Here is a 22,078-nt window from a genome sequence, read left to right as displayed (position 1 = left end):
CTCTTTCTTTGTGTGTTTATTTGCTTAATTGTTTTGTTGATTTCATGTTTTATCCTAATAGTTTATTCATATTGGTACCACAAACTAATTTAAGGAAGCATCAAATCATTAAATAATATAAAATAGGTAACATTGTTTAAATAAAATAAAACTAAAAGATAATCAAAGAGCTTACTTGTCAAGGGCATTATAGTATCTATCCAAGTCCTTGTTTGCCATTTCAGTCGTCTGAAACAAAATTTCAGTAAGAATACAATAGATCAAATATCAAGTGAACAATAATAATAATAAAAGGAAACATGAAAAGGTCGCACCTTCAACTGGATTAGCTGATCAAAGTATCGTTTGTCAATGTCCTTGTACTGAGTCTGTTTAAGATCAACTTTATGCTTTGAAATATTACTTTGGTAAACAGACATTGTTCCATGGCACCTGTTTAACTGATGAAAAAAAAAAAAAAAAAGCATATAGATTGCTCGGAAAATGAAATGATCTTCTCCATATGGAAATGCAACAAAATAAAGCACATCAAATTCAGAAAATGTAAATACAAATGCAACTAAATAGAAAATGGTTTCCCAAAATTTCAAAGGCACAAGAAAATACTAAATGGGAAGACGTTGTCCCTTCAAATAAGAATTGAAATTCCAAAAAACAATAGGTCACACTACAATGTTGCTAATCTCCCACAGATTTCATGCCTTTGCTCCCTATTCTAACACTCACTAATAAACTATAGCAGTATCTTTTAAAGGGTTGTTAGTAGAAAGAGAAATATAACTTCCTAGATGACTATAAAAGGTGCAAACCTCTTAAGGATCACAACTACAGGATCAAGAGGCTTTGATTGTCTCAATAGTTCCTTTTCTGGGAGTGATAGTTGAGATGTTCCTTTGAGAGGAAACTTGTGTAGGAGAGTTGCCAATGTAAGCACTGGGCATGACCAATATCTACGAGGTATGGGATCTTCATGGAGTGGGCTAGTGGAAACAAATTGTGAAAAGTCTGGAAGAAATTCTCCCAACACATACTCAAGGTAGTGGATGATGGCCCTTGGGTGGCTATTTGTAGTAATATGTGTGGGTATGCAGAGGTTCTGGCATAAAACTACTAGGGAGTGATTGTTGAGATGTTCCTTCAAGAGGAAACTAGTGTACGAGAGTTACCAATGTAAGCACTGGGCATGATCAATATCTACAAGGAGGTATGGGATCTTCATGGAGTGGGCTAGTGAAAAAAAAATTGCGAAAAGTCTGGAAGAAATTCTCCCAACACATACTCAAGATAGTGGGTGACCATGGGTGGCTATTTGGAGTAATATGTGCGGGTATGCAGAGGTTTTGGCATAAAATAACTAGAAATATTTAAGTTAGATGTGGATGTGAATGCTTGTGTCACAAATAGTGTGCCCTTGGTTGGCACTTGGCAGGAGACCAAGTCGGGATTTTCATGACTAGGAATTACAGGCTTTTCCGTATTCCCCCTATATACATGATGCACCTTCTTCGAGGTTGAACGTTTTTCTGTGGAAAGAATGTCCAAGCATGATCTTTATGGTTTGTTTATTTTTATCTTATCCTTCAATGGAATAACCTGAGTAATACCCATTGCATGAGATCCATCTACATATATTAAAGGGAATCTTTTCTTTTTGCTTAATGAGATATACATAGATCATCTAGATTTGAAGAAGAGAAGCAGCAGCAGCAGCAGCAGGGAGACAACAGAAAGAGAAGAACAAATAAGGGGAAGAACAGAACAGAGGTGAGTGACAGAATCAGAAGAGAGATAGGAGGAGGAAGAAGAAGAAGAAGAACGGAAGAGGAAGATGAAGAGAAGAAGAAGAACAGCAGGAACCTGCAGGAGAGAGAGAGAGAAAGAGAGAAGGAAACTGCAGTTGACTCAAAACAATAACTGTACAATAGCTTACATGTCCAGCACTTATGCATGTCATTCATGTAGTCATGATATTCTATTATGCAAAAATTTGGTTGGGCACTTCTGATATCCTCAACAAGTTGAGTTTTCCCTTGAACATCTTGGGTGGGCCTAGGACTACCTTCTGACCATTGAGAAGATTCATGAGTCATGTCCAATGAAGAATCAAATTATAAAGTCATGATACTCAATTACACATGCATTTGCATTGGCACTTTTGATATTTGATTGTTTACTCTCAACAATTTTGAGTTCTATCTTGAACATCTTGTGAGGATCTAGGAGTACTATGTGACCATGGATAATCTAGAATGATGAAATTCTTTAATATAAGAATTGGTGTTATAGGTTGGTGGCTGGAGAAATCTCTTAGCCTCCAAAGCCATTTGGTAAGTCTTGGATAGAGTAGTAGGATATTTTTGAATTCGCATAATCATAAACCTTCTTATTCCCTCAACCCTTCCTTGAACAAAATTACCAATCTAGGTTACTTACAAAGAGCACGCCGATAAATAAGGTCTCTAAATTTAAGGTAATAATTGGTGACAAATTTGTCTAAGACTACACAGTTCCTCGAGTAATTGTTGAGAATTGCCAACTAAGTAGAAACCGCATATACAGAATTTACTCATTTTTTTCCTTCAACTGGAGAGTAAACATGGACCAATGCAAACTCCAACAAGTACCAAATAGATAAGCAACAATAAATAAATTTCTATGAAGTCCAAGTAGTGTAAGTCCATACAATGTTACCAAAATGTCCTTGCTCTGACTTTGCAGTTTCAAGATATTCAAATATTTCACTACAACTTCTCACAAATGCTTCAAGAACTATGTTAGCACACTGATTTTACACTCCAAAAATATGTACTAAGCAGTCCTAGATTAGTTTCTTCAAATCACCATCAAAATCGCACGGAAGGAAACTAATTTTTTGCATCAAAATCTAAAAATATAGCAAATAGGCCTCAACCTGGATGTTGGCAGATCTTCAAAACTCAGAAATTTGCTTTGTAGTCGAAGATTAGGCTATATTTGACCTTAGAAATGCAAATCAAGCTTGATACTTCAATACTAACTCAGAAAGCTTCAAAATATCAGGAAAAAATAAAAATTCTCGAAGCTGGAAACAATTTCCCTCGAGTCTGAGCAAAACAGGGGAAATCTGCCAACTTCCCCATGCTCATGTCCGGCTCTAGCAATGGATCTCTAGTGATGAGGTTCTAGTTGGAGGTCAATCAGGGGTGGCGATTCCAGTAAGGGTGGAGGTGTAGCAAAAACAAAATGCAGGAAATAGGGAATTAAGAGGGGCCACTGACTAGGGTAGATTCTGGTGGCGCGTGGGGGCCACCCCCTTGTCAGATGGAGATGATATTGAAGGGGAAGGGGTTTCGGTGGTGTCTGTCTGTAATGAGGAAGGAGGAACAGTGAAGTGCTGATTGTAGTTTCCTGGAGAAGTTGCAGGCTGATGAATGCTTATGTTTTTTGGGATTTTCCTGTGACTTTTGACTTTTTACTGCAGCAACGAAGCCTGTTAGAGTAAATGTGGTTGTGTGGTAGATGTGGTTTGAGCTTTTGGAAGGTTTCGAAACCAGTGGCATAACTAATTTCCTGGAGAAGTTGCAGGCTGATGAATGCTTCTATTTCTATTTTCTGGGCAGGCTGATGAATGCTTCTATTTCTATTTTCTGGGTATTTTCCTGTGAGTTCTGACCTGTTATTGCAGCAATGAAGCTTGTTAGAGTAGAATGCAATCTTGTGGTGGATATAGTTTGAAATTTTGGATGAACCTGAATGGAGATTATTGTAGGAGTCACAAATCTGATGAAAGAACAGCAACACGAAAGTCTGGGACTGAATCAAATTAGGCTCTGAGCCTCTGATAGAGAAGAACGTAACAAAAAGAGAAGGACAAAGAAGGAAAATAACATAATGGAGGTTAAAGACAGAATTAGAAGGGCGATAAGAGAAGGAAGAAGAAGAAGAAAAAGAAAGGATGAGAAAGAAGAATAGAAGAAGAACATAAATCTACAGGAGAGAGAGAGAGAGAGAGAGAGAGAGAAACTGCAATGGATTCAAAACAATAACTATACAATAACTTACATGTCCAACACTTATACCCACTACTAACTAGAACACATATTTACATAAAAGCCCCAATTAAAAAAGAAATTACAAAATAACCCTAAAGTACTTAAATATAAAAAATAAACCTAAATTGAATAAGCTTCGAAAATAACAAGAGTTTTCCCAAACTAAAATATAAAAATATAGATACAATATGAACATTTTAAAGTCTCCATTGGTGGTTCTCCATCAGGTTGCTTGTGTGCTTTTAGACTACGCAAAGAGTTTAGATACATCTACTGCCCCATTATATAGAGCATGTACACACTCTGGTTTTTTCCTACATTAATGTACCCCAATATGCTATAATTTTTCAATTCAGCAGTTAGAAATGATCTCATTACTATACCAGTGTCGTACTACAAAAGCTCAACCCTAGATGCCTAATTGATCATTTAAGTATTTCAAATGTTCGAAACATTTTTAAAACTCTGCATTTTTTCAGTAATTGTATTTTTTGAAAGAAATTGCTAACACAATTGCTCCATTCCAGTGGCTAACAAATTTTATGAACTGATACCCAGAATATATCTTAGGTATAACTGACTCAAGTCAACCACATTTTTCTTCATGCCACACATGGAATAGTTAGTGAAAAACAAATCCTTACATTGCACTGAGTTTAGTTAATACATGTGTGTATTGAGTATGCATATCCATGTGTGCCATGTGTATATAGACACCCTGCACACATGTGCACACACAGACTGCAAAACCAACACAAGTGCATGCACACATAGTGGTTTTACTATAGCTTTCCTCCAAAAGAACTGGAAGGTCCTCAGGCAACATCTTGGGGATGTTCTATATCAACAATACGTACATTGTCTTCATCACAATGAATAATGTAGCGATCAACATTAGGGTTGTAGAACTATTAGCCTCGTACGTGCATTTACAAATTGATAACCAAGGTTTTAGCAAATAGGCTAAAAAGGCTCATGCAATAAGTAGTGGGGCCCATTTAAAGTTCTTTAGTTCACGGTCATCAAATTCTCGATGTAGTTCTATTCACTGATGAAGAGGTGAACAATAAAACAGACGGAAGCAATGAGGTGACAATGAAATCTGCACATAGAAAAAGCAATCGACCATATCTATTGGGGCCTTCTCTCCATCTGAGAGAGAATGAGCGCTGGAGGAATTGGATTAGGATGTGTGTGTATTGTACCATGCTTTCCATCTCCAAAAACAGTGTTCTATCTGGCTTCTTCAACCCATCAAGAGTACAGAGGCAAGTTAACCCTATCTCCCCCTTCCTATTCATCTTGGTGATGAAAGTGCTTAGCTGGACGCTAGTTAGAGCAGAGGCTAATGGTCATATTTTTTGTTTTTCTGAGAAACAAGACTCACATGGTAGGAAGTGGCAAATCATCTGCTGCCTACGCACAACACCCATATTTTGGGGGACCATTTTGAGGAGATTGTGAATCCTAAAACCATTTTTTTTGTTTTTGTTTTCTGTACGCTGATGCTGTCTAGTTTTTCAAGAATCACATGGAGAAGAGCGAGACTGTACCTATTAGGAGTGACCATTTAATCAAAATGCTTTGGGATGCAAGGTTGGGCAGTGCTCTTTATTGTAATTGGCCCTTCCCTCAAGCACAAAATTCAAAGACAAGGACAGTTGAGATTTGGTGGTGGAGAGGTTTGAAAAGAAATTTGTGGGTTGGTAGAGAAACTCCTTCAAAAAAGAGGTAGGCTCACTCTTGTCAAGAGCACTCTCTCCAACCTCCCATTGTATTTTAAGTCTCTTTTTCCTATTCTTTGCTCTGTGGCTAAAGCTTGGAGGGCATTCAGAACTTTTGCGGTAATAGTGAGGACTGAGGATAACTTCAAAATCTACTAGGTGAAACAGGCCGTAGTGAAACATCCACTTTTTGAAGGTTAGGTATCAAATGCCTCAACTATTTTAACTAGGATTTTTCATGAAGTATCAATTGATGCATAGATTGGGAGGATCCTGTTGGAGGCCAAATACAGCTTTGACCCTAAGAGTTGGACCATCAAGAAACCCAGAATGCTTATGGGTGGGAGTTTGGAAACAACATCAGAAAATGTTGGGATCAATTTTTCAGTAATATTATCTTTGAAGTGGGTACTAGTAAATTCATTTCTTTCTGGCAGGAGATTTAGAGTGGGGAAAGTTTCCCCAGTTTCTTGACCTTTCATCCTGGCCAGAGAGTTTGAATGGCAGGATTTTGTCAAATGCTGCTTTCATTAGAAGAGCTTGAGACTGGGAAGTCGAAAGATTTTCCAGTTTTTGTATCTAATATATGGGAGTAGGGTTTCTCATGACAGGGAGAATGGTGTGATTTGTAAACTTTCCACGAGTGTTCTTTCTGAGGTAAAAATCTTCTATAATACAATCATCAATGAGGGTTGTGGGACCTTGGATAACGTTTTTCACTAGAAAGCCATTTGGAAGATCTTTCTTTTGATACAAAAGCTTGTAATGTATTCATTGGATAATATCAGAAGCGCAATTAGCACATGTTTCCACTTAGGATCTTGGCAGTAAAGTTTTTCATCCAACTGCGTGCAAGTTGGGGGCATGAGAGATAGCAATGCACCAACTTAAAGAGAGATTTAGATTATACATTATATTTGAGTATTCATGGTATTTTCATGAGAATTATAAGGGCCTCTTCTGAGTTTGCCTAAGGATGGAAGATTTCGAGCTTCATGGATTTCTTTGGCAGACTGAACACAATTCATTTCTCTAAAACATCCTTAATAAGCCATAAACAACTTGCAGAAAAGGGGACTGCCCCTGGTTAATAGATACTATTTGAGCAAGGAAGATGCTCAAACAATCAACACTGTTATTGGAGCAGGCACCTCTGGGGTTTGGCCAACAGATTGTCCACTCCAGGCAGTAACAGGTCATTGGTACGACAGTGGAGAAAGAAATCCAAGCTTGGAAAGGCTTTCAATTAAGTAAAGAAAGGAAGACAGGTTTGACCCCTATTCCCCTTGCCAATGTTTGGATTCTGTCAGGGAAAGATATAGAAGAGCCTTCGAAGAACCAACTACACTGTTGAATATGATCACAGATTGATGGACAAGCACTATTACTAATTGGCATAGTTGGTTGTACATGATAGACTCCCAAACTGTTCTCAACTTGTTTGACACCTTGTCTTAGAGGGGTTTCTTTTTTGGGCACTGCTTTCGGACTTGGGTGGCATCACCTTGGTACCCTTTAATGAATTTTCTCTTTACTTATACAAAAATAAAAAATAAAAATAAAAAAATTAAATTCCAAGTTGAGTGCAGACATTATGTATCTCTCCACAACCCTTCAACACATAATCTTAAAAATAGGTGCATAACAGCTATTGTGTAACAGTATTGATGGCCACTGAGACCATTACAAGGCGATATTTTGGAGCTCCTTTGATTCACAACCATAACAGCCATTACAGTACCATAATGGCCATCACGGGCCATTACAAGCCGTTATGGTTGTTACACCATCAAAATGACTGCGAATGACTAAAATAGGTTTTGAGTCCTTTTTTGCATTTTTCCCTCTCTTCCTTCTCTTGAATCTTAGAAACTCAATTTTAAGTTGGTTTATTTTTGTTTGTAAATTTTTTTATTAAGAAATCATTCTTAGATTATTTTCTCTGACATTTAATATAAATTTATTTTTTATAACTAGCAGTATCTTATAAGACCAGTATCTTATTAGGCCAGAATTAAGTCAACCGATCATTGTTTGTTAATACCACCAACCCACTGCATCAAGCCTCTTATTTGCTCATAATTTTCTCTGTTGCTGACCAATTAAGCACCTACATTTCTCTCCCCGCCCTCCCTTCTCTCCCCATTGCTATGAATGAATTATCGATCTGCACCCCTCACACTCAGCATACCTCTATGCATTGAAGGCTATATAACTTCTACATGTTGATGAATACTTCTGACAAGAAACCAATCATGTTTCTTGGCTGTCAGCCTCCAAATATGACAACAGAAGCTTTCAAATCAATGGCAGATTTACCCAAAACCTGGCCATTTCAGCATCCACAATGTCCATATTCTAAATAAGCAAATTCTCAATCCCATGAAGCCTAGAGTGATTGAACTTGTTCTTGAACGAGATCTTTTTCCTGTTTGATCATGTTCAAAAGGTAATGATCATCAGTAGGGTCTCACACGGATTTGGCAAACACAATCCGACCTTGGGGGACTCAAATATTATGGCAAGTTGGTATCTGGTTTTTTATCTTCTCCTACATCTATCAGGTCTCAACAGCTCGTTGAAATCAAAGGTCATGCAGTCATTAGATACAAGATGTGGGTAATTTTTATTGCACATCTACCCCTAGGCATCTGCGAACAGCCCCTCCATTGCAGGTTTCAATTGTGGGTAATTTTTAAGAAAGTATATTAAGTAGGGAAAAAAGAAGGTACAACGTGTGGGAACAAGGAGTCCGCCAAAAAAACAGAAAATGAAGAAGGAAAAATAAAAATAAATAAATAAACTGAAGATCACACCATGAAACTAGATAAAATTAATCAAGAAAACGCATTTTCAGACCCTTTCCATAATAATTTACCGAACTCTTCAAATTTTCTAATTCTCTATGACCCTTCAATTTATGAATTTTGACACCATCTAAGTGGACGTCATTTCCTCAAATATCACTCAACTCTAAATCCAACTAACCCAAAAGATCATGAGCTCCTAAATCCCCCTTGGGAATTTCCTCCACAGTGAGTAGGCAATATTCCACCCCTATGCTGTGAATTGTTGACTAAACCATCATTTTCAAAAATAGACACTCCCTCCAAACCTTCCGGGCAGGATGAACATTTTTAATACCAGAGTCTAATTCTAGCTTCGAAATATTAATAATCTGGGTATGTACCAGAGTTTGATCAACCCGACTTGAAGTTTGGAATGCTGAACTCTGAACGTGAAGTTTAACCTCCTCCTTCCCATGGCTTGTTTCCTAAACTCTTGAGAACTGGAAACTGGTCCTTCCTGTTCTTGAAATCCAGCTCTGACTTGTCTGATTCCCTGTTTCCCTGCCCAGCATCCTGACCTTTGCCATTTACCTTTGAATAGAGCCCAAGGAATGAGGACCTCCCCTAGAGTCCTCATTAGAGCCCAACTTAGATAAACCCAAGTCTTGGGCTTGCTCAGGTAAATGGCCCAGTTTATATGAAAAATAAATACCCTTCTTATCAATAAGTTGGGCCAGGTCCAAAACAAGAATCATACCTTCTGACCCATATCTGCCGGAACCGACAATAGCCAACCAGTCGTCAAACAGTTAGCAATCTCTAAATTGAATTTGATTGCTGAGAAATGAGAAGAAAAATAAGTTGTTTTACTAATTCATAATTTATTAAACATGGTTAAAATGGTAAAAATGCACATTCAGAACTAGTTCAATTATCAAATTGATATAAAGGAATGTGTGTTCAGATAACGATATTGGTTCCGAACCAACTCATCTATGGGGCATTTGATAAAATTAAGCATGAAGTGTTGAATGCTATATTTTTTTAGTTGTTTGATACTACCATGAATATATGTAAGATAGGATTAGGGAGATTAGGAGAAATGTGTCACAGTATAGTGGAATTTACATATTCTCAGTGGAAAAAATGTCCAAAAAATCTGACTAGACCTCTATTAAATCAGCAATGACAAGATCTCTAGTTAATTGAACATCAAATAAAGGGTTCCCCAAACAAGACTAGTTCACTGAATTTTAGACCATTAAGAGCACAGCCTCAACTTAAAGACAGTTAAGTACAAACAAACAGGGCCTCAGAAGTTTATCAAACATGCCCCTCTGCCAACCCCCACCCCCTTCTCTCCATCCATTATGTTGGGTATTAGGGTAGAAATGCCCACAGCTTTGAAGCCCTAAAGTTCTCCTATTATTGAACCAATGCAAAATCTATTCAATAACTATCTTGTCAAATCTCTTCAATTTTTCCATTAGTTCTTCATTTCTTTGGTTTGACACATTAAGAAATTTGATTCCAGTTTTAGTGATCCAGATTGCGTACAACCATGATCAAGGAATCCAAAAGCACCACAATCAAGAGTGCTTGCAAAGGGTGGTGCAGTGATCCAGGTAACCATGATCGTTACATTGCACATATTCATCATTGAAAAGTAATAACCCATACCCATGAGTGCAACGAAACACCAATAAGATAAACTAAAGCAATGCAGAAAAAAACCACAGGGTTGACAGACCACAGTGTAGTGTTCTGCGTTCCGAGAGAGAGAGAGAGCAGTTAGCATTGAAACAAAATAAAAATCTGTCTATCGGGCTACTTAAATGTAACAGAAAACATGCATGGATGTCAGCAAGGGACAGAAGTACCTCTGAAAGAAGTCTCTCTCTTTCTCGAGAGAGCTTTCCAAGTTCAGCTTCAAAAGTGGAAACCCCACCAATCTTTAATATGTTGTCTTCTAGAGATTCAATCTCACGAGTAAGTTCATCCACCTCAGCCTTTGTTTTCCTGTAATTCAAATTATCCTCAATATTTCGTCTTAATTGATCTTGATTCCGCATCAAGTCTTTACTTTTGTTTAGATCATCTAAAATTGCTTGCTTCCTGATATCACAACTTTGAAGCTCAGACTCTGATAGAGTTTGCTTTTCTTTCAGTTCCTTCAACCTCTCTCCTTTCTTTGAATCATAATACCTGATGGATAAAAATAATAATCAAGATACAATGACATGTGCAAACTACACAAGTCCATCCTCAGGTTCAAAAAACATACTCTTTAATCTTCGAAGCAACTTTAAGAACAGTCTCAACCTCCTGTTGGTAACTTATTTTTAGTTCAGCCCGCTCCTCATACTCACCGTTAAGTTTAACTTTCAAATCATTGTGGTCACTCAATAATTTATCTTTCTCCTTCAATAAAGGGCCCAGAGCCTCCGCCAAATGCTAAAAATTTCGAAGAATATCAATCAATAATGGATCATAAAATAATCATGAATGCAGATTTTATTTCAATGTTAACAACAAATGCATATTTAAATGGTAAAAACAACTTACTAGAGCTAATAATTCTTGGTTACTTAAACTTGGTGTCTCTAACGAAAATCAAACAAGGAGAACCTAGGCATCTCACCCAAATAATAGAACAAAAGCACTGTTGAAAGAAAAAGCACAGGAAGATAAAGTGACCAGATAAACAAAGGTAGGCACCTGTAATGGTAATTCTAAATAGTAAATACACATTTTCTTAGATGACAGACTTCACCTCAGTAGCCCACAAATTCCAGAGTTCAATCCACAGGAAACTTTCTTCAACAATTTTTTTCCAGCCAAATGAAAATTCTATCAATTCAAACAACCACAGCAACAACCAAAGTATCATTCTTGAGTAAATTGACCAGTTACTTTTAGAACACCTAATGCAACAAATTCACGTCATGCTCTAAACTCTTAAATTTCTAGAAATTTGTTTAAATTTCCATTCAAAATTTAACTGGGAAAATCATTAATTTCCTTCTTACAAAATTTCGACAAATTAATAAAAGTTTATTGAAATCTCAAAATTTTTTGACAATGGAATAAAATTTCCTAGAAATTAAAATTTGGGGCTATTAAAATCCTCCAGATTGAAATTTCTTAGTAAACCTTCTTTTTAACTAAACATAATTATTGTCACAAGGACATCAATGACTTTTGAAATTTTAATCAAAACAAAACTTAGATATTAACTACAAGGCTTTATCCAACCATTTATAGCTGTATTTGCATGATAAGTAATATTTAACAGATTTGTCAATTTCATTTGCATTAACAATACAGCTATTGCACCTTATACAACGCATGCTTGTCATTGATGTATTTTATATGCAATATTTTAATATCATATCTGCTAACAGTTTTCTAAAGCTTCATAAAAGATAACATGCCTTACTACATTTTCCCATCATTTTTTAAATAGAAATTAAAATTGGAATTTCTGTGTTTTTGAAGCCTCCAAAAGTCAAACTTAAAATCACGACCCCCTGTTGACCTAGATTCAGGTTTGATCCTATGAGGTATCAAGACCAAAATATCTGAGTTGACACCTCACCGTTACCACAGAGCTATCTTGTGAAGATATTTAAGTGCTCTATAATCATTCATAAATCTCACAAAACAAATGTGGCAAGCTTATTCAGACAGGCTGTATCAACATTGTGTTGTATTCAGTCTAAAAGAAACTCCTCAAGGTAAAAAATAAAGGTCTAAAGCAGGAAAAGGCTTCAGAAAAACCAACAGTTATACATATATATATATATATATACACACACACATAAACACATATATATACATATATAGTACAAAGATGCTGACTATAATTATTTATTTGGGCCAAAAAATCAAGAACAGCCTCCAAGGTGATAGCTGAATGAATATGAAAAGATGGCGAGGAAAAATGTCTGATTCAATAAAAAAAAATTACACTAAGATAAAAGATGAGAATTTTTTATTCATACGCGTGTTAATATATATATATACATGTCAAGTATATTTTGTTGTATCTGTGTAATGTATGTATGTCTGTGCATGCATACTGTTTAGTAATTATACCAAGGCCTAAACCAGTATGATACTAAGACATACCTCATCTTTGAAGAGGTTTCAGTTTAAAATCCCGTGAGCATAATATCCATTTTTTAAGTGAGCAGATCAACCCAGACCTTCAATGAGGTCCAGCCGAGTCGATAACCTGATTTCAGCTGGGTCAACCTCAGTTGTCTTCAAATCCTGTAGTCTGATATTCACAGGCCCGTAAACCGACCAGTGGTCAGACAGGCCCATCCAGTCTGATTATTAAAAGACACAGCACAATCTCTAATGCAGTGATGGCACTTCAAGGTGACAGTTAAATGTTTAACCAACTGGTACTCCTTCTCAACTTCTTAAAGATGAGAAACTTTACTTACTAGAAAATTTGCAGCTTTTCTCCATTTAGATTGGACGCACTTATGCCCTTATTCATCAATAGTTGCTCTGCCATATACTTTAACAGATCATTTACAAATGCAATTTGTCAGGGTATGCCCATGAAATTTCAATTATGGCACACTGCACCCCTAAATTTTCAAAAATGTTTAATTGCACCCAAATTAAATAAAGTCATTCGCTGTCAAGTTTCAGTACTTACAAATCAGTTACAATTTGTATAAAAAATGTAATATTCAAATAAAAGTACAAAAACCAAGTATACTAAAGTGAAAAATTACTCTTTGGCATCATATGTTTTACCCAGCCAGAGATTACCTATATTCTTGAACATTTTTAACAAAGCTTTACTCATTAATACTTGAAGTTCTTACTAGTACTAGTACATGGTGTTAGTAGATTTTCCAACTTGTCTATCATTGCAGTTGAATCATATACAAGGACACAAGGTCTACTAAAAATCTTAGTGCTCCTTCAGCATGCTAATGTACAATGGCAACTGTATCGAGGAACAGTATTGAAAATTTGGTAATGCACTGCCATTGAAACATTAAGTGTAATTTTGCTTGGTCAGCAAGGAAAAAAAGTGTAATATGACCCATTAACCATTGAAAGATGTCATATTAGAACCACAAAAGGAGATAATTCTTGTCGTTTTTATTCTAATATTTTCTGGTGCAGTTGTCAAAATATCTTCTCTTCTTTTTGGAGAAAGAAATTTGGAAGGACAGGGTACTGTCTGAAATTAATGCATTTACCTGGACTTTGGTTTTTAACAGAATTAACACTATCATTTTTTATGTGTAGTGGTCTGACAATGCAATCAAACCCTAATATACATGCTTGCTAGCTTCCAATGAGACAAGCAAGCACTTGTTTCTTAATTTCTAATGGCTACTCAGCTTTGTGCATGCTTTTCACCATTTTCAGGGAAAATTGGGTGTGCACACTAAATAAAGGGGTGCAGGACATACCTTGTGGGTGAAATTTTGGCCCTTTGGTAAGAATCGGAAAGGGAAGGCATCATGGCAGTGTGCCCAGTTTACTACTTTTTGAAGTTATGCAAAAGGAATGAATTTGCCCAGCGCCTCCTTGCATGTTTGCAGGCATTGGCTACACATAGAGACCAAGGTTTGATCATTCCAAAGTGAAGGAATTGCATTTTCAGAGGGTAGGGGGGGATGATATTGGGAGTGCCCAAGTGGAAGCCATATGGAAAAAACAAGTAATAGAAAAGAAGAAAATCTAGAATTTTAAAAGCTCATGTTATGCTTTACTATTTGTAATGTTATAGGTGCTTGATGGCAAGCCTTGGCTCAGTAGTAGAGGTGTTACACATTAGGCTCAAATTGCAGAAACAGTCTCTCCACATAAGGAAGTAAGGCAGCAATCATCTTGCCCTACCCGGAGATGCATGATGGTGTGGGAGCTTTTTGCACCGGCTGTTAAATTTTATATAGTGGCTTTTCCAGATTCTCTTTGAGCTTTAGCTATGAGGGTGTCCTAGGTTGTTTCTTTGATTTATCAGCAAAGGGATTGAGGGAAGCTCTTTTGTTGTTTCTTTTTAGTCCCCTCACTCTTGTACCTTCTTCTAGTAACTAAATAAATTTCTTTCTCTGCCAAAAAACAGAGTTTCTTCATGCAATTCGTTCCATTAACTTGGTTTTGATGATAAAAAATAATTTTGGACTAATGGCTTTGTAATTAAAAATATGTCTAATAGGTCAAGACATGAGAATTGGAGAACTGAAAGAACTTGAAAAGCTTATTTCTGACATTTTTTGGAGTTGTTTTTCTCTTAATTATATTGTATTCTAACTTGCATATCTTAAGAATATGATGGTCATGGCACAAAAACAACTAAACCGGAAAAAAACAAAAAAAAAAAAAAAAACTGAGACTGTTCTGGGCTGCCTTACCAGGGTGGTCAACCAACCAAGAGAGGTAGTTGATTGGTGGTTGTCTGGAGTAGGTAAAATGCACAAGTGGTCGACGCCCCACGAGAGCAGGTCGACCCCTACGAAGTACGCATGAAGCAATCAACACTTCAACTGTCAGCTTTTCTCTCTAACAGCTAGCACCTAGTTGACTGGCATGTGACCCAGGTCAACCAGTTTTAACAAAGAACTAACTCTAATGATTAGAAAACGGATAGTTTTTTTTCAAACTCAATAAATATGCCCTCTAAAGCCCAAGGAACATTAGAGCCCATATCTATATTAAATTTTCAAGTGCCCAAACTCTAAATTCTCAATCTCTCTTATGCCTTAAATTGCTCAGTTTGAGAGATCACATACAAAGCTCTTGTGCCAGCGCTTTGTTTATTTTTTGGGAGTTGTCTTGATTGAGCTTCAACTTGTATATTCTTCTTTCTGAGGACAAATTTCTATCTCTATTCTTCTTTGTATTTTAATCCTAAATAACATTAAAGCACATATCTATATTAAATTTTTTAAGTGTCTAAACTCTTTATTCTCTTTTAATCACTTTCACGATTTAACTTGCTCGTTTTGAAAGACAACATACAAAACTATTGTACCATCACTTTGATTATTCTTCAAGAGTTGTATTGATTGAGCTTCAACCTGTATATTGATAAATTTCCATTGTAATCTCTTCGTATTTGGTTTCCTTGTCACCCTGTAAAACAAGGGTGTAATTGGTGACCTTGTCGCAGTTAAAGCAAGGGGAATACTAGAACCTCAACGTGGTTGGTGTTGAGAGAGTGGATGCAAGTGGGGATAGTCGAACCACTATAAAAGAGTTGACATTTCTCTTTTATTTTTTACTTTAATTGCTTCAATATTTGTGTGTTTGCTTGTTTTCACTAATTTTCTTTAAATTTGATATCAAGCATTTAATTTTAGTTAAACCCAATTCAACCCCTTCTTGGGTTGCCACTTTGGCCAACAGTTCCAAAAAATTCAGATTTTCCTTTCCTATGATATATCCCAACACCCTTCTGTCAAGAATTTTGTTTCAACCCAACAAGAGTGCACCAATTGCATGACCTTGGTGTTCCAAAACTTTTTTTCCAGCCCATCATTTGCATGTGTACATGGTTGCATGTGCACACACAGAGCTAATGCAAAATTATTACTCCAAGTCTCCAACCCAGGTCACAGTCATCAGCCCAATCTAGCTAGCTCGAAAATGTTGAAAAGTACATTGACTAGGACAATTTCTACCGTTTCTTGTGAAAATTGGGATAAAATAAGCCATTAATTTTACAAGGCTGCCATTTATACACCAAAAACTAAAAATTTCAGCATATTTTTAAAAAACAGAAAATACTGGAAAAATTAATTTAAGCCTACAGCCATGATATAGGATCAGAAGTAAGATATCATAAAATACAGATCACATTTCAATAGAAAATGAAAATCAAGGAAAAATTGTAAAGTGGTTAAAAATAGTTTAGAACTGTAGTAAACTATGAAAACAGCCAAATTTGGGGTCTACAATGGAGCCTATAGTTTTGCAGATGAAACTGGCCATGTTGTAGGGTTTGTTACGGGCTTGTCGTGCATTTATTATAGGCATAATTGTCAACTTGAAAATCATATTGTTTCATTGTTTCCATTTCTCATGCATTGTGCATCATATTGTGTCATTTTTTTATCAGAAAAATGAGATGATAAGTAAATAAACACTACAGAATTTTAATTAAAACAAACGTAACAGCACTTGAGAACAGAACCGTATAGCAATAATGGACTAAAAACTAACAAAAAACAATGTTTCATTTATACTAAATGCAAAAGAGTTGCAATCTAGCATTGCTACATACATGTTCCAAAAATGTAAAGACAGCCAACCCTCCTCACAATATATGTATCAAAAAGTCAATAAGCATTTACAAGCATGAGTAACTTGTATAAACTATGAACAAAAGATGTACTACTAGAATTTTAAAAATAATCCATCTAACCCTATAAACATCATCCTCGATCTCTATCAATCATCACAATCATCTTGAAGATAAATGTCAATAATATCTTCAATGTTGACTTCATTTGTCCCATCACCAGGAAATCCCTCTTCCACTTCATTTTCTTTAAGAACCACCCTCTCCCTCATTAGTCTACATATCTCTTGTTTGTCTAAATAACCCACCAACAACAAAACACTATCACTAACTAACTAATTTATTAATTGTAAGTACTAATTAAAAAAAATTAGTAAATATTAAGTAGTAAGCATTAAGCAACAACACATAGATGATAAATATATAAAAAACATTAGATTAGGTACCTCACTTTTCTTACTATTTCATTAAACTCAAAGCATTATTTGATGTCCATCCAAGAAGTGTCCCCAGAAAGGCTAGAATCCTCTTTCCATTATCCACTCACCATCCAATTCCATGTCTAATAGACAAATAGGGTTTTATATTTCTCCTTTCTCTTCCTCTTAATATGTCCAACTCTGAATTGATATCATAAAAACAAAAACATTGAATCTCTATTTCTAGAATGGTACCACTTCTAAAAATGTACATGATCAAAATGTGCGCCAATTTCCCTCCCAATCCATAGAATTAAAAGTAACAAAGCATTTGTTCAAATAACCATTGAAGCTCCATGCATTCACTCCTCTATCTCTCCCACCATAGTTTTAGACTCGAATTCACAATAACAAAAAAAAAAAAAAATCATAGTAAAAAGGGCTATAAGGATAAACAAAGGATTATGGAAACATTAGTAAGAGCATAATTAGGATCGATTTACCATATTGGTCCCGCAGTGATAGTGGCCAAGCATTCCAAATATACCTTATGATTCATAAAACTTCTCTAATTGTGCATTAACCTTGCATCATGTAAGTATATCAAGCTGCATTCTTTTGACGGTAGTATATAGGCCTATCTTCAATTCACCATCAAGGTTGAAGTTCTTGTTGTGATAACATATAATAAAGGGCATATTATGGGTTTCAACTCTCATTCTTAAGATTGCATCATATGACAAGTGTCCCCTCAAAGGAATGCATCTCCTTTCTCCATTATCTACTCACTATCGGATTCAATGTTGGATAAGCAAATAGAGTCATATGTTTCTCCATTCTCTCGCCTATTAAATTGGTTTGCCTCTAATTGATATTATACTTGACACACACCAAAAAAAAAAAAAAGGAGCATTGATCTTCTATTCCTCAAACAATTACATTCCTTATGTAAACATGATCAAAAGTACTTCGATTTCTCTCCCAACTCATAGTAATATAAGTAAAGCTAAGCACCCACATTGAAGCACCTTGCATTCACTCTCATAACACTTCCACCATAAGGCTACGCTCAAATCCACAATCACAGTAAGTCATAACAAAAAAGGGGCCATAATAGATTTACAAGGGATTACGAAAAGGAATAGAGTAGAACAATTATTTACTTAACTATTTTTATCTCTAATAATGATGACCATACTCATTCCATATAGGCACTCTATTTCATGAAATTTCTCCATTTATTCACATCCTTTCAATGGTAGTACACATGTCAAGTCGTCACTACTCTACGAGTTATAAAGTCAGGATCATAGTGAAACCTACCACAAAGAGCAAGTTAAAGAGTAACAACTAACATCCTAAAGATTGCATCGTTGAACTAGTAACTTACTTTGGATTAAGATAATACACTGCCACATTAAAGAGCATATGAAGTCTTAAACATCAAGTTCCAATGGTTGTCAATTTCTCACACACAAGAATACATACTCCTAACATGATTGAAATTCATTTTGATTTTCTCCTATACTCTATTCATTGAAAGTATCTCACTGTTGGCTTTGCATCTCCATCAACAAGTCTTAATGGTTATACTTGAGGATGAGAAAGAAAATTTGATTGTTGCTTCCACCCTTAAAGCATCATTATTCTTTGAATATGAACCCATAGGACTATCCCGAAACAAGCATAGCCCTTAGTCCCTATGCACTTCAAAGTTAGATATGTTGTGACAAACCTAGTCACTACTAGTTAAGCAAATTCCCAAATGTTTGCAAAACTTTATCATTCAGATAAGAACCCAGAGCAATGCCCCCATGTTTCAACATCTTTCTTCAAGAATGTAACCTTGTTTCAAGATGCATGACACAAGGGAAACTTAAACCCTTTTCCATATTCACCAACCGCATCAATCATCTATTTAAACGAAGGACTTTTCAATAAACTAAATGGTAAAGCATGATCATAAACATACTAGTGTATAATTGTTCACCATTTCATGTTTGAATTTTAAAAAAGAACATCTCGAGAATGATATTCAAAGAGATTAGCAATGTTAAACGTAGGAAAATATCCAAATCTTTGAGTAATTCCATCACATAGGTAGTGTTATTAGTCTTTTTAGTAAAACGCATCAAATTGCAGTAAGTACTTGTTGGAACCACTTCTTTCTCAAAAGTACCACCTACAAGTCTCCCTCTTTAAGTACCGTTTTGCAACTATGCTTGTCTGTAACGTTCTTGTACTATGCATAAGACTCTTTAGGCTTCAATTTCACTTCATACTAAAAAACTGATGCAGTGATCCATTTAGTCTATGCAATATTGTACCATGGAATCTTCGGTAGAGGAACAGGATCTAAAGTATGGTACGTGGTTCACTAATAAATAATCTTGAAAGGCATCTTCTCGGTGGTTTTGTTACAATGTTACTATGTACCAATTCCGTTGTAGGAAGACTATGATCCCACTCCTTTCATATGCCACTATTAAGACACGCAATAATATTGCTAAAAGTCTTATTTGCTACTTCAATGGCGCCATCAATTTGAAAACAAAAAGAGTTGCTATGTTGCAAGTTAATCCATTATAGTCTCTAAAACAAAATCTGCACCTCATTGAGTTCATGAGAATTTCAACAAGTCAACACAAAATCCATGGAAGCATCCTCCCAACTCCCAAAGTCCAATTGGGAGATGCAACAACATGTAATGTTTTGGGATTGTAACTTAGAGGTTTCACAAACTATACATTGTTTCAATCTACTGTTTCAATCGAGGAATATCCCTTCTCCACTAGTGCTACAACCTTGTCCTAACCCAAGTGTTCCCCTAGGCCACCTCTATCAAATTCTAAAACCACTTTCTCTCCCAAATCCCAATGACCCATGAGGGATGCATGCATGTTGCCAAAGAACAAAAATTCATCTTGTAGAGTGTCTAATCAAGTGGACAAGTTCAACTAGAACTTTTTCCACCAATTTTGAAAGTCTCCATACTATACATAGAACCTTCAAACCCTACTAATAACATGGTGACAAAAAGAGATGCACCACAGCTAAGTGCATCAACAACCCTATTTTGTTGTCCTAACTTATGTTTGATAGACATAAGGAGCATGATAAAACTGTTAAGATTTTTTCTAAAATGAAAGACCTAACAAAAAGGTCTCTCCACCTAATTATAATAGATATCAAATACATTCTAATTACCATAATACCCTCATAACTCTCACTAACATTACACCAACACACTACTGATACTAAAAGACTAAAATAATCATTAGCACTCCCACTCAAGTTGGAGCATCGATATCTTATGCTCCTAGATTTTTACAAATAAATTTAACATGAGCAATCCCCAAAGCTTCGGTAAACAAATCAACAAGCGACATCTTGGACTTCACATAAGTGGTGGCAATGAGCTTCTGCACAAGTTTCTTCCAAACAAAGTAGCAATCAACTACAATGCGTTTTGTTTGCTTATGGAAGTCTGGGTTGGAGGCAATATGAAGAGCATCTAGATTATCACACATCAACTCCATAAACTAAGACTATGGAAAACCCAATTCTTCCAACATGCTTTTTCGACCAAACAAGCTCACATGTAGTGTGAACCATTGCCCTATACTCTGACTTGGCATTTAACCTTGCCACTACAATTTGCTTTCTACTCTTCTAGGAAACCAAGCTGCATCAACAAAGACACAATACCCGATTGTGGATATTCTATCTAAAGGTGATTCGGCCTAATTGCATCAGTATATCCCTTAACTTAATACAAGTGTGACCCTGATCTCAATATAAGACACCCCTCCCACTTGCACCTTTGAAATATCTCAAGATGCGAATTACTACACTCCAATGACTTTCCTCGAAGAATTCAGAAATTGACTCATAACACTTGTTGTGAAAGATATGTTTGGATGAGTGGCTGTGAGACAATTCAACTTGCCCGTAAAACTTCAATTTTGCCCCTAATAGGAAACAAATCACCCATATCCGGCATTATCTTGCTATTAGAATCCAATGGGTGCATCAACTAGTTTGGATCCTAATAGCCCCATCTTGTCCAAAAGATCAAGAACATACTTCCTCTGTAACAAAACAGTTCCCATATAAGACCTAGATACTTCTATACCCAAGGAGTGTATAGTTTGAAACTTAGTCTATAGAAAATGTTTTAGGCTTAAATACCTTGATCATCATCACCTATAATTACAATATCATCAACATATACAACAAGAAGGATCGTACCCAATGAAATATGACAATAGAACATAGAGTCATCCATTGCACACTTCTGAACGCCAAACTCAAGTACTATAGCATTAACTCAATCAAACCATGCTCCATATAATGCCTTCTTGAGTGTACACACTAAGCTTGACTCCCCTTGAGCAACAAACCGAGGCGGTTGCTCCATATAGACTTCCTCCTCAAGATCTCCATGTAAGAAGGCATTCTTCACATCTAACTGAGGTAGAGGGTAGTGACAAGTGGTGGCCAAGGAGATGAACAGACATATTGAGGCCAGTTTGGCAATCATGGAAAAGGTGTCCAAATAATGTAAACCATACACCTGAGTATACCCCTTAGCAACAAGACATGCCTTCAGAGGAGCCACAAAACCATTAAGATTGACTTTCGCAATCTATAGCTAGCGACAAACAACCATGGATTTGTCAGAAGCAAGAGACACCAATTCCCAAGTATCATTGTAATATAAAGCATTCATGTCTTCAACCATTGCATTCTTCCACCTCGAGTGGGCTAAGGCTTCAGAAAAAGATTTAGGAAGGGCAACAAATGACAAAAGTGGTAAAAAAAACAATAATAG

At 36.1% G+C, this 22,078-nt stretch overlaps 1 protein-coding gene across 1 annotated transcript in view; it reads right to left on the bottom strand.

Annotated features, from left to right (window-relative positions):
- LOC131152179 (DNA repair protein RAD50) overlaps positions 1-22,078 on the bottom strand; it is a 105,812-nt gene that overhangs the window by 6,594 nt on the left and 77,140 nt on the right. Inside the window, exons 19-22 of the mRNA XM_058103894.1 lie at positions 10,829-10,998; positions 10,425-10,749; positions 315-440; positions 176-228 (exon numbers count right to left, since the gene is read on the bottom strand). Of these exons, the coding sequence (XP_057959877.1) occupies positions 176-228; positions 315-440; positions 10,425-10,749; positions 10,829-10,998 (674 nt within the window). The remainder of the gene's footprint in view (positions 1-175; positions 229-314; positions 441-10,424; positions 10,750-10,828; positions 10,999-22,078) is intronic.

Source organism: Malania oleifera, chromosome 3, assembly GCF_029873635.1.
Source record: "Malania oleifera isolate guangnan ecotype guangnan chromosome 3, ASM2987363v1, whole genome shotgun sequence".
In the NCBI taxonomy this organism is placed as follows: Eukaryota; Viridiplantae; Streptophyta; class Magnoliopsida; order Santalales; family Ximeniaceae; genus Malania; species Malania oleifera.
Note: the sequence above shows the minus strand (reverse complement) of the source record. Positions and strands in the feature narration are given on the sequence as shown.